This window comes from Anoplopoma fimbria, chromosome 10, assembly GCF_027596085.1.
Source record: "Anoplopoma fimbria isolate UVic2021 breed Golden Eagle Sablefish chromosome 10, Afim_UVic_2022, whole genome shotgun sequence".
NCBI lineage: Eukaryota > Metazoa > Chordata > Actinopteri > Perciformes > Anoplopomatidae > Anoplopoma > Anoplopoma fimbria.
Genome location: NC_072458.1, coordinates 20015400 through 20028560, shown reverse-complemented (window position 1 = coordinate 20028560; position 13161 = coordinate 20015400). Strand labels below are relative to the sequence as shown.

The 13161-nt window shown below is 37.3% G+C and overlaps 1 protein-coding gene across 3 annotated transcripts in view; it reads left to right on the top strand.

The window, feature by feature from the left end:
• The window catches only part of trappc9 (trafficking protein particle complex subunit 9), a 179408-nt gene that overhangs the window by 14893 nt on the left and 151354 nt on the right, over positions 1-13161 (top strand). For all 3 annotated transcript variants that reach the window (XM_054605757.1, XM_054605758.1, XM_054605756.1), the window contains one exon: positions 4594-4737. In XM_054605757.1, the coding sequence (XP_054461732.1) occupies positions 4594-4737 (144 nt within the window). The remainder of the gene's footprint in view (positions 1-4593; positions 4738-13161) is intronic.

Here is a 13161-nt window from a genome sequence, read left to right as displayed (position 1 = left end):
CTGGGCCTTGACCAGGGTTTACTACTCCTTTATACATATTTCTCTCCATCTATTTCATAACATTTATTTTCTCAGTTTCCAAATGGCTGATGCGTTTCTGTCTGTTTCTCTCTGCACAGTTACATCTCAACTTCTACCATCAATAGATTACTCCTCATGATATGGCATCATTACATGGGTCATTTTTTTATCATATGTAAATATAAAACTTCCAAATATTGTGTCTGATCTGCAGAAAATGCTTTCAGTCTGTGCTTTGGTGCTGAATTTCTTAGTTGTGGAATTATGGCAGACCTAAATTGATTAGTTTGATTGATTCCACAGCACTTTGTTCATTTAAGGGACATTGAATGAACTAAATCATTTATTTCTCTAGCAGCCCTGCGTTTGTCATCTTTCAATACAAATGACTCTACTACACTCGAAAATGATAAAATAACTAGTAATAAAATGATGTCTTATGATCTCAACTGAAAAAAAAGAAGAGAAGAATATGTATAAAGAACAGCATTCTTTTTTATGATCGAATGTATGTATGCTTTCTTACTAGAAAGCAAACTGAAGAACTTTGGGATTATTAGACATCAGTCCTGTAGACTAAGAGATATTACTCAGTATTTATTTTGTCATTAAAATGTTTTGCTTCTCAAACATCCTGCACATTACACTACAAAACAGCTTTCTATTACTTATTGCTATCTAATAATCCCCTCCATTAATAAAGCTACCCCACATTCAGTGAATTTCGACTTTTTCAGTTTTTGCAAACATGAGCCTGTAATCGTCATGAATTGGATCCAGTCCTTTATAACAAGGTGTGCATCTATTTTCCGGTCCCTTTAGTATGATCCTGGTTGCCTTGAGGAAGCTTGTAAGAGCCAACCATGGAAACTGTGCCTTTGTAACTCCAGATGGTTCAACAGAAGGCAAAACTGTGGCGTGCTTGGCAGAGGGCTGATCAGACCACCCCTTAATTTCCCCAACCTCTCGGACAGAGCTCTAAATTGAGGACATCCCGTTATCCCGTCGGGGTCAACAAAAACTAGCACCTGGCACTCAAGGATACAGTGTCTGGAACAGCAGAAAAACTTAGCAAATGAAATTATTAAATTGTCAGGTGGGACCAACTGGTTTGACCCTCTTGCTCATATATTCGCTGCACAGAGGATTGTTGGTCATAATAATCACACGGGAGAAGTTTTCCTTGAGGGCTTTCTGCCAGAAAAGCTTTATTTGAACCCAAAACATGATCTTTTCTTAAGGCAAACCTCTCTCTTGTTCTCAGAGTAGCCAGAAAAGCATTCTGCAAAATGTTACCAGATGCAGTAGGACATCCTGGTATTTTTCCGCACAATGCCTTTTTGTAAATGTAAAAAAGAAATGTATATATTTTCTGGCATACAAGATAGTATGGTAGTATTATCATTGGAACGCACAAGTAGGAAGTCAGACGCAAATCGTGATAAGCGCCTTAGCACGCTAGCAATATTAGCACCAATTTCAATGTAGTAGCAGCTAATACTGCGTGTTTCTAGAATGTGGTAACGTTTTAATGTTTAATGCAAACTTTGCATTAGAAGTAGAGGAACTTTTGGAGAAAACTGACAACTGTCATGCACACTAGAGAGGGAGAAACAGGAAACACTCCTGGGTCTCTGTAGAAGAGTAGAAGAAGAGCTGATGTTAGCGCGACCATTACACACGATATGATTCTCCCAGAGCTTTTGTTCTAGCTCAGTGTAATATTACTGAGTATTAAGTATTTGGTCCATCCATCCATCCTCCCATCCCCTCCCATCCATGTATAATGGATATGCTCTCTGATATGTCCATGAACAGTAATTCAATTCCCTAAAAGATTACTTGTTTGATTCTACAGGTTCATTCTTTTTGCAGTTGGCAGACCTTAAAAGTATTAATCTTTTTTTGGGCTTCTTAGCAAATCATCATTCAAAAGTAAAACATAAGAGAAAAAGGAGTTGAGGTTCCAGATAAATTGGATAACACAAAGAAAAAGATCTATGAATGCAAGTTCACACTTTGTTATAACACGGGACAGGAACTGGAAACGTTTCCTTTGAGTCAAATAATTCCATACTCAATTTTTGCCAGTTCTTTAAATTGATATTCCAGACCATGGACCCTTCTTTAGACACTCTTTATAGATGAAAAGGGAAAGCATTAATCCAGGGAGCTTGTGAGCTCGAATAACTCTTGAAGGTGCTGAATCATAAGTGATCCATACTGATTTATCAGCTCAAGTTCCAGCTGAGGTTCTCGGCATATCCACTCTTGAGTCCCCACAGGGACGGGGATGGCAGAAGATATCAGATGGGAGTTTATCAATAAGCTGGAGAGGCGCGTTCAAGTGAGAAAGAAAATGGGCATCAATGGTGCTCTCCAATAAGGATGCTGCTCCCTGATGTACAATGGAACAAATGGCTTTATTAAGTGGCTTGCAGGCCCTTTTTCTTCCACATCCACCCTCTGCTACATCTTCTTCTCCATGGTGTCCTGCCGCCATAGACATTTTGCAAGTTTCTTTTAATAATTTACTTGTTTATTATGGAGGAGAATAATAGTACAGTATGTGGCATCTCATCACCCTGCACTTTAGGAAAAACACTCCCCTAGTTTCATCAGAGGCGGCCCAGATGTAAAGAGCCTTCTTGAGCCTGGTTTTGCATGACAGTGCGACTTGCTCGTCCGCGGCTCCACGCTCATTATCTCGCCGCTGTTGTTAAATAGATTGCCAGACACCTCCAGTTCAGGCCTGAAAATACCCCAAATGAAAATATATATATATATATATATATATATTTTTTTTTTTTTTTTCGTGTGCGAGAGACATTCTCTGAGAATCCAGAGTGCCCTTTTGGATTACTGTTCTCCAGATAAGCGCTGGTTTTTGGCAGACAGGTGGAAGTCAGCTATTTTTAGACTGCTTAGTGGGTGCAGTTTCACGACGTGGGGGAAAAAAAAAAATAGCTTATGAAGGAATTGCATTTACAGTTTTGTTCACATGGCAGAAGAAGTCAGGATGAACAATGACCATTGTAAGAAAAAAATGCTGATTAGACAAAAGCAGGCCTGGTTTGACGTTATTGGAAGTGGTATTTAAGCTGAGGTAACATCAGAGTGTTTACCAAATATCCTCCCGTCCTCCCTCTGGCCCCCGCGGCCTCCTCAGCGCATCTTTCCTCTAGTTTTCTTTCCCACTTAGTGAGTCAACAGTCGACAGCTGGGAGTGGAGCAGGGGATCTGGTTCGGGGCTGAGGGTCTTATGTAACAGTTGGTGTCAGGCTAGAATGCTATTAAGATGTCTTGTGGAGCTCCGCAGAGCAAAAAAAAAAAAACACTGGCCAAGTTTGCAGCACGCTGGAAAACATGTGACAGGCAACGGGAGGGTGCTTCAGTTTTTTCAGAGATGGCTGCAATGAAAAGACTCGAATTAGATCTAATTACGTGTGGCCTTTTGGGTGTGAAGCGTGCCAAATACAGACTTAGGAAAGTTTGTCACGCACTTGTTGCTGCTTCTCAAGCGTTAATGTTCACCGTCGCTGAACACATTCGAGAGTAATTATCAGGAGCCAGTGTGCAGGTGTGCTGACATTAAGGCAGGGAAATAAAATGATTATCACTTAATTATTTATAATGTTTTTTTACAATATCAGTATAATAAATATGCAAATTTGGTCAAATTTATGTTGAGTGAATTTATTTGTTTCCCTTTATTATTCACAGCATCAGATAAAATGTTAAACCCTAACTTCGATAACCTCATTTGTTTTTTCGAATACAGGAGTAAAACGAGGATGATTTTGCTAAAAGTTCACAGTTTATTCTGTCAATTTTTAATAAGTAAAGTGCATGCAAAGCTGCTTTTGAAAATGAGAGGATGACAGAAAACCTCATGAGGTAAATACTGTTGAATAATGTCATCAAATTGCTCGTTTTGTCAACATCCTACACATATTTCATTTACGTTCATATAAGACAAAGAAAAGCAGAAAATCCTCTCAATTGAGCAGCTATATTTATCCTGAACTGAACTTTACTTGTTTGAAAAATGATGACTAAAAATGTATGAAAATAATTGCAGATTGTGCTCTGACAGACAAATTATTAACTTGAATAATCACTTCAGCTCTAATAAGTTTTAACAAAGCTTTATTGATAAAAAAAGGTAAATCATGACTTTTGTATGATTAAATACAAATAATGTTCAACAATGAAACTTAAAGTTTTGTTTAAAAGTGTCGACCAAAGATCTCAAACAGCTTATTTTGTTAGTTATTTCAGAAAACCTTTGCAGACAAAAACAGCTTTTCTAGAAAGAGTTGAAAGTATGTTAAAGGATTTGGATTGTCATTGTAAAACAACAATACTGAACTGGTGGAGCAACATAGATTGCTTTCTCACACATATCAGAAAACATTTACTATGGGGATACAACGTCTTTGTATGATCGGTATCACACATGTAGAATATTCTCCTACAGATGCATCTCTACTGATCTGATGTGGAACTTTAGATGTCAACAATGAGCCTCCTCATCTAATTCTGAGTTCCTCCCTGTCTCCTCTCCCTCAGGAACCCACCGCGGCTGGGCTGCTGTTCAGATGCGCCTCCTTCATGAGCTGGTGTACGCCTCCCGTCGAATGGGCAACCCGGGCCTGTCTGTGCGCCACCTGTCCTTCCTGCTGCAGACCATGCTGGACTTCCTGTCTGATCAAGGTCAGCTCACAATAACGCTTGAAAGAATAAGCAATATCACACTTTTCTTTTTTCATCGTAGAATTTAAACCGTGTGAGGTGCTACCAGACTTCAGGAAAAAAATAATCTAGAAACAGCCACCCTGTCCCCTTGGTGATTGCGGCATTACACCTTGTGCTTAATAGTATGCGATGCACAACAAAGCCAGCCTTTTCTTGGCAGGAGTGCAACATGTGCTCTGACCAGAAATCCTGTGCAGCCAGGAGATAGGATTTTTACTGAAGCCGTGTGAGCCAGACGGTCCACTGGCCACACAATAGAGGCCAGCGTAATCCTTGGTTGGCTACGAAGCATGAGGAGGGAGGGAGGGAGGGAGAAGAAGGGGACGAGGTATGAACAAGATGAAGCAAGCTTTCCTTTTAAATATTAAAGTGGCCCTATTATGCTTTTCCACTTTTTCCCTCTTCTTTAGTGTGTTATATATATTTTTGTACATGTAAAAGGTCCGTAGAGTGTAAAACCTGAAGTCCACGCCTAAAAGGAGTTACCCTCCCCCTCAGAAGCTCCTGAGCTCCTGAAACGGCTCCATTGAATTCTCTCCTTCACTTCTGTAACTTTATGAGGTCACAATGTTACAGATGTGACGTAAAACTCCTTCTGGCTAGTTTGGCCCTCAAACAACAAAAGAGAGAGACTGAGCTGAAGCTCTGGAGGAAGAGTTTTTTGAAATGTGAAACATTGACCAATCACAACAGAGCGGGCTAGCTGACCAATCAGAGCAGACTTTGCTTTCTGGAGGGAGGAGCAAGCGCTACAACGGAGCGTTTCAGAGAGAGGGTGAGAAGAGGTGCTGCAGGACAGCCAGGATGAGAAAAACAAGGAGGATTATGGGCATTAACGCATGTAAACATGTTGTAACTGTAACTTGAGATAAAAATATGCACCCGGAAAATAGCATAATAGGGCCTGTTTAACATCAGCAGACTGAGTGTTTAGCGTGCTGCTTATACATGTGTCATTAGAAACAGTCCTGCTGGAATGATATTCCTCTCTACATCCTAACATACATCAGGGGCTAGAAAAAACGCTGACAAACGAGTGTTTTCTCACTGTAACTGAAACTGACCTTGCAAGTCGAGTTCTAAAGATTTTTTTTTTTGCTAGAATAAAAATACTCTTCATATTTACTCAGTGTAACTTTTGGAGCTTAGGAGGCTGTTCACTGTAGTTTGGGTGCCCTCCTTTGATTGCCTCTACTCCCGTCTGCAATTTTGATATTATTTGATATGATACAAATGTCAGAAAGGTTATTGTAGGTTGCTCAAGTGGAATAGTTCTCTTTTGATGTGTCTGTATATGTCAAGCATAGAATAGAGTTGGGCAGGAAAGGACATTTATGACTCTGCTGTAAAAGTCTCACAGCTATTGAAGTAAAGGAAAAAAAACACTTTTAGACATTTTCATAGTTTAAGTGGTCAAATGTTTACCATCAAATAACACATACAACACATTACAAAGAAAAGGTAAATAGGATTAAAGGAACACTTTACACACAATATGACCATTTGTATATCAGTCACTCACCCTGTGTTTGAATTCTTGAAGAAAAAAAAATCTGCAAAGATGCACGAATGTGAGAAAAACAACGTTTTTCTTCAAAAATTGGAAAAATGGAAAATGAAAATAAAGAAACCATTACCAATAGCAGATTATTTTGGCCAATGGGGTATTTGCACTCGAGATATTGTCTCTCTGATAACATCACTTTAGTGTTGGTTGCTAAAGTCTTGTTCATTTTGGCAAATCGTGATCACACCCCCTTAGTTTGTATTGAAAATATTGATATGTTGATATATGCCATTCTTCTCTGTTTTTTTATGAACTATTTACGTCTACTTACAACCTCTCTTGTTTCCTCCTCTCAGACAGTCTGTAGTTTAATTCATTTATGGCTTATCAGTTGCGTCAAGGAGCACAGAATACATTTCTTTTTTTTTACAGGAGATTTAAATGAAAAATCACTATTTCAAGCTTAGATTTTTTTTTTTTTCCTGACTGAAGCTTTCATCAAACAAGATTCATCCACAAATTTTAAAATCTGACCTTAAGATCTGTATTTACAGTTTCTGGTTATGATTAAATATGTATTTTGTGCGATTAAAGAAAAAGAAAACATGCCCTTTAAACCCAGCGGCATGTTCGGGGGTTCAGACGGTTAACTGCTTTCCCTCTGGGTCATGACAAGGTGGCAGAGTTAATTACAGCTGATTCTAGGACTGCATGAAAAAGGGTGGCATCATCATGTGATAAGGCAGAGTGAGATTAAAAACACAACAATGAGGGGGAAAAGAAAAGAGCAGCAGAGTGAATGAGGAGAAGTCACGTTTCCACTGGACATGACTGACCCTCACCATCTATAGAAACACAACTCTTTACATTTTAAATCGAGATTCTGGCTGTAAAGTGTGAGGGAAGTCAAATATACTTTTGGTTCATTAAGAGTAAGTGCTCTTCATTTAATGCTTTAGAATGTGCAACTTGAATAGAAACAGTATGGACTGATGTCTTTAGTTATAGATAAACATTCTGGGCTGGGAACTAAGATAACAAATCTTGATAAATTGAAACTTTTTTTTGCGAGTGGGACATTTTTCACTCAGAAAAAATAACTTTTATAACTACAGCAAGGCATCATATTCTATAAGATCATCATAGTTTGTGATGTTCTCTCTCTTTGAGAAACACATTTAATCAAAAAGTCAACTTTTAATGATCTCAGAAAAACTGCCCTGTTTTCAGCTTTGTGAGGATGCATTTTCCAGCTGATCCAAGAAGAGTTTTAAATGTGTTTTTTTTAGCTTAAGATGAAGAGGATTTTCTCAACACATAAAGGAACATCTCATCTTTCAGTTCATCACAAACATTATGAAATCAACACATCCAAAAATATGTGATTTTCACTGGACAGGAAAAGTTTGAAGAGTTGTAATCCGAAAAGAAACTTAAGGTGACAAATGTAGTGATGTAAAAAGGTATAATATTCACCTCTGAGATGTAGTGGCGTAAAAATATAAAGTAAGATAAAAAGGGAATACTCAAGTAAAGTAAAAGTACCTTGAATTACTACTTGCATACACTATTTGAGTAAATGTGCGTAGTTACATTCCTCCACTGAACGTAACCAAAGTCAGTTTCAAACTGGATGACCACAAAGGAAGTTACACAATCAAATTCATACTAATACAACTTTGAAACCTGAATGAAAAAACCTCGAAAACGACCTAAAACCAAACATCACGTATTTTCTGAGAAAACGAGTGATGTTTTCACTGAGCAGTTGCAATAAACACTGAAATTGTTGCATCATTCGGCGAAAATGACTCCCTTCACCTCTTCAAGTAGTAAAGACGTATGTTTGTTTGGGAGTTTGCAGAAATCCAATAATAATACCAAATGCTGATGTCTGTTATGTTTTTTTAAATTGACATTTTATGAGATATGAATGTCTGATCCTCATGTTTTTCCTGGGTAATGATAGACATTGTTATACTTTTTATTTAAAAAGACAGGTATACCTCCAGTAATCACATGTGCAGTAACAGTTACCATAGTAGTTTAGCAGTTTTCAGACGTAGTGTTTGAAATGTTTTTATTTTTATAAGGAAAATAGTTTACTTCAGTTCCCAGCACCACTGGGCGTATAATCTTTGTCACCTTTTTCACCCCTGATGAGTTTGCAGGTCTGAATTTTAGCAGATTTGGAATGTAAAAAAACAAAACAACATTTTGCTGCTTTTATTTAATTGGAGTAGTTCAGATGCCTAATTAATGCCAGTCTTGCCAAAGTTGTAAGTGGAGGTTGTTTACATGGCCGCACACACTTTCAAATAATAATTCTGTTTACACAACTCTCTATATAGTTTTATGAAAATATGCTCTCCCAAGACAAATTGTTTTTTTTAACTCACCACTGTCACATTAACCAAAACAACTACTGTTATGATTCTACTGTTGTTCACTGCAGCCAGGGACAAATCTCTGTTGCAGTTCAAAAGGCGCTGGGTGTGCAGATAAATTGGCAATAATTAAAAAATGGAGTCATGTAGTTTGAAATACACAAACATTTACCAGGCAGTCTGGGTCAAACAAAAATAGAATATGGAAATGCATCATGAGAAGTGTAGGATCCAGCCTTTTGGCAACTTAGAATTCAATAACGTCATTAAACTAAACTGCAGTAATGACAGTCTTAAAATAATAATAATAATAATAATAATCAATCCTTTATTAGTCCCAAATGGGGAAATTATTTCTCTGCATTTAACCCATCCCGGAGGAGCAGTGGGCTGCAATGAAAGCAACTTGGGGTTAGTGTTCAAAAGGTGCATTGTATTAAAAACTCCACACATGTTTACAAAGAATAAATAAGGGAGAAGCACAAAGCTGCTGTGTCTGTTCACGCCGCCATCAGGGACTAAAAGATAGTGACCTCTGAACTCCTGTGAACACCCAAGCTTTATAGAAACACTAAAGTACATTATTGCCATAAATCCCATAATACATGCTGTAGATTTGCTGCATTCATTTCATTGCAGTAGATAGTTAAATCAGTAAATCAACACTTTATTTGCATTGTGCCTCGGATGTGTACTTTCACAACAATGGTAACTACTTCATTTTTAAACTTTTAAACTCACAAAAACAGCGATGGATATGATTGATGCTGCTTACTTCTTGATGGCGAAATTCATACCAGAATGATTATTGCCACTCTTTCAGTTGCTCAGCTTCTACTCTACAAGCAGTACTTTTATTATTATTATTTATTATTTTTGCTGCCGGCTCTTTCCTTTTAAAAGCCAGAGAAATCTAAATTATTCATAAAAGTATTGAAATGTTTTGTGGTTTGTCGGTAGTTTTCATTTCACAATATAACGTGATAAATGTCTTTTTAAAAATGTTCCCCAGGTCTCGGGACTCACCTCCTCCTAGTTGTGTCTATAAAATAGTGTCTAAGAATGATAAGTCTCCAAGCAGAGCAAATATAGAAGTCTCTGGGGGGGCCTTAACTGTAGTGCTGAGGTTTTATTAATATCATCAAATTGTGAGAAGCATCAGGAGAATGATAGAGGAGTCACTTCACGATCCGCTCATAACATTTCAGTGATTAATGCCTGATTTGCCATTTGGTTACTACGCCATTCTTCAGTCTGCCATCAGCTTCTTGTTTGCCATTTTCTACCAAACCTAAAATGGCCCATTATTATTATGCCTGATTTATTTGACTGATTCATTCAGGTAACTTTCTGTTTATCATGTCAATTTAAGCAAGATGTAATTTGTAACTTATTGATCTTATCATTAGTTAAAATAGTTTTTTTCTGTCTGTAAATATTATATTTCAGTTATTGTGTTTTTCTACTGTTTTTATTGCTTATTTATAATACTTTTTTATTTTTTTTTTTTTAATTTTAAATTTTAAATTTTTTATCTTGTCTTTCTTTACTATGTCTCTTGTGTGCACTTTACTCTATGCTGCTGTAAGCCTGAAATTTCCCCGCTGACTAATAAAGGATTATCTTATCTTATCTTATCTTATCTTATCTTGATTTTGAAAAAAAACTAAATAAAAATAATGGAATTAATACTCATCAAAGAGGAAACAAAACAAAGAACACTAAACACAAAGAATAACTGCATACACAAAACACATCAGCAAGCAGTAAAAGTAAAAAAATAAATAAATGAATAAGTAGATATGTACAATCAACAGAAGCATCTTGCCATAAGGTTCAAGATGAAATGAGAAATGTCTTTAACTGTGTCACAAAGCTGGTAAGGGCGATGGTGATTTCAGCATCACATTCAGTGAATTCCATAACTGTGGTCCCCTAAATATATATATTTTTTGTAATAACTATAATTAATGGCAAGGTGTCCGACAACATTTTTTTTGAATCACCGTGCCAAAAAATAATACCAACCGCGTTCAAATCAATGTAAACTGTCAGTGTAAAAAAAAAACTAAATGTTATCCTATCCTTTGTTTTTTTTTGTCATCTATAGTAGTTATTTGCAAAAAAAAACATTCAATTCAAATTATTAGGATCTGAAAGATTGTATTTCTGTTTAAATACTTGCTTTGATAAAAAAAAAATCAAAAAACATCCTTCTTGTTTGATGCCAACAACGAAACAACTCATCATGATTGCGTTATAACTTACCTTTGTCCATTGCTTATATTTAATGAATAGAGCTTGAATGCATCATAATACACTGCGTTAACTCTGAGCAGCATGATGGTTAGGAAATACAGCGTAATAAGTGTCTGATTAAGTTAGTTGTTTGTATTGTTTTTAATGTTGTTCCTCTGATTTGTCATCCTTCGAGTACGATTTGTTTTTGTTGAAAGTGACCTTGATGCTACTTTTTTAAATATTAAGAGTAAGCCTTTTCAGCTGAAACCATTTTGAAGTTTCATTTCATGGAGCTTAAGCTTGCGAAAATAGTTTCCAAACAACCTCAATTGACACCTGCTGCTTTTCAAATCATGCTCCATACCGACACATTGGGCGGCATTAATGTGTCTAAGTAAAAAAAAAAAAAAAAAAAAAAAAGACGTCTGCCAGAATATACCTGAGCCCTCTCATTACTGTCACACTCATTTCTATGGCACGAGCATTATTTCACAATTGTTTTGAGAAGTGAATATTCGGACAGGTGGAGTTGTTGAAAGTCCACGAATAATGGCGTGGTTGCTGACAAAGATAAGCAGTAAACAAACTTGTTAGACAGATGGCTGATTTTAACCCCCCCCCCCCTTCTGTCATTCAACAAGGTGACAACTCAGTTTTCAGAGAACCCTTGTTGCCTTTCATCCTGCCTTCAATTGTTACCCATCCCCTTGACGGTTGACACTTTGAGATGAGATCCTTTCATTTTTGGGGAGCCATATGAAGTGTTAAGAGCTGCACCTTCTCTCCCCTCTTTTCATTAAGTGTAAAAATATAAATATATATATAATATGATATATAATATTTCTTTCCTTATCTGGACAGTGTGTTCCAGCTGTCAGCCTAATAATGTGCTGTGTTTCTTGTTTGTCTGGGCGGCGAGCTCGGTGGAAAGCAGAGTAGGAACAAATCAGAAAATAGTTTTTTTTCCCTCTAGTGGGTCTGATTATCTAAGAGCCCTGACATATGAAGCCACTACTGGCAAAGAACAACTAAACAAACAACTTTTGGTTGAAACATTGCAATGGAACACACCACAAACACTATAGCCAATACCAAGCTCACCACGGACATGCATGTATCATCTGCATAAGGGGAAACAACCAGTCAGTAGTCACAGTTTTGTCATCCTTAAAGTATTGCAAAAAGACAAACCAAACAAACTACCCTTCCACTTTTAAACCGCTGTGAATCTATTTCGATGGTGCTCTGGTTTCATTGGTCCCTGAAGTTTTGCGGTTATATAGAAAAGAGATCACACTATACAGTTCACAGAAACAACCACCGTTCTCAGCTTCCTGTTGGGTTGTTGGGACCACTCAGACATGTCAAACAAGGAAACAATGGATGAATACGCCATAAATCATGAAAGCTTTGAGCCAGGAATACAACTGAGCTATCACACATTCATCTCTTGCTATTTTATTCATTCTTCCCTTCCCTTTACCCTTTTCCTCTTTCTAGCCAGTCCTTCACACCACACTCCTCTAACCGTATTTCTGATCTACTGGTCTCTGGCTCCCAGTCTGTATTAACAAGGTTGTAGTTTGTTCAGATATTTCATGTGGACAGTTTTTCTCGGAATGTATTTACTGTTGCTAGGAGACATGAACACCCTTGGACTCAAACTTTTGACTTCTTAGTACAAGCATCTCCTCTCACATAGACAGCATATATCTTTTGAGTTTCGACTATGCAATAAGGATTTAATCTATATCCCAGCATTTTTAGTTTAATGCTCAATGCCGTGGAGAAACACACAAAATGTTATATATATATATACATAAGTGTCGCAATCATAAGGCAATCCCATGGAGGATTATATATCTGTACAAAATCATTGCAGCCTTTCTAAATGTCCTTCTCCCCTTTTGATCAACACTCCTGGAAAAACTTGCAAAGCCAAAGCAAATTCTTTGGCTGGGTGAGCAGTAATTGGTCCCTCAAAAGGTATTGATGGTACAATAAAACTTACGATTTCACTTGACGGCTGGGACTGTTATTGCAGAGAGGAGACCGAGACACCTCACAGGTCATTAATGTCTGGTAAATTATATCACAGTCACAAAGATGAACTCTCTACAGTGGAGACAGTCCTCAGATTATTCGAGTGTGGGGGACTTTAAAGGGAATTGTGTCATAGTTGTTGCTGCCTGATCTTTGGATAATTGTGTATATACATATACGTCTTAATGGAGTACTTTGCCATGT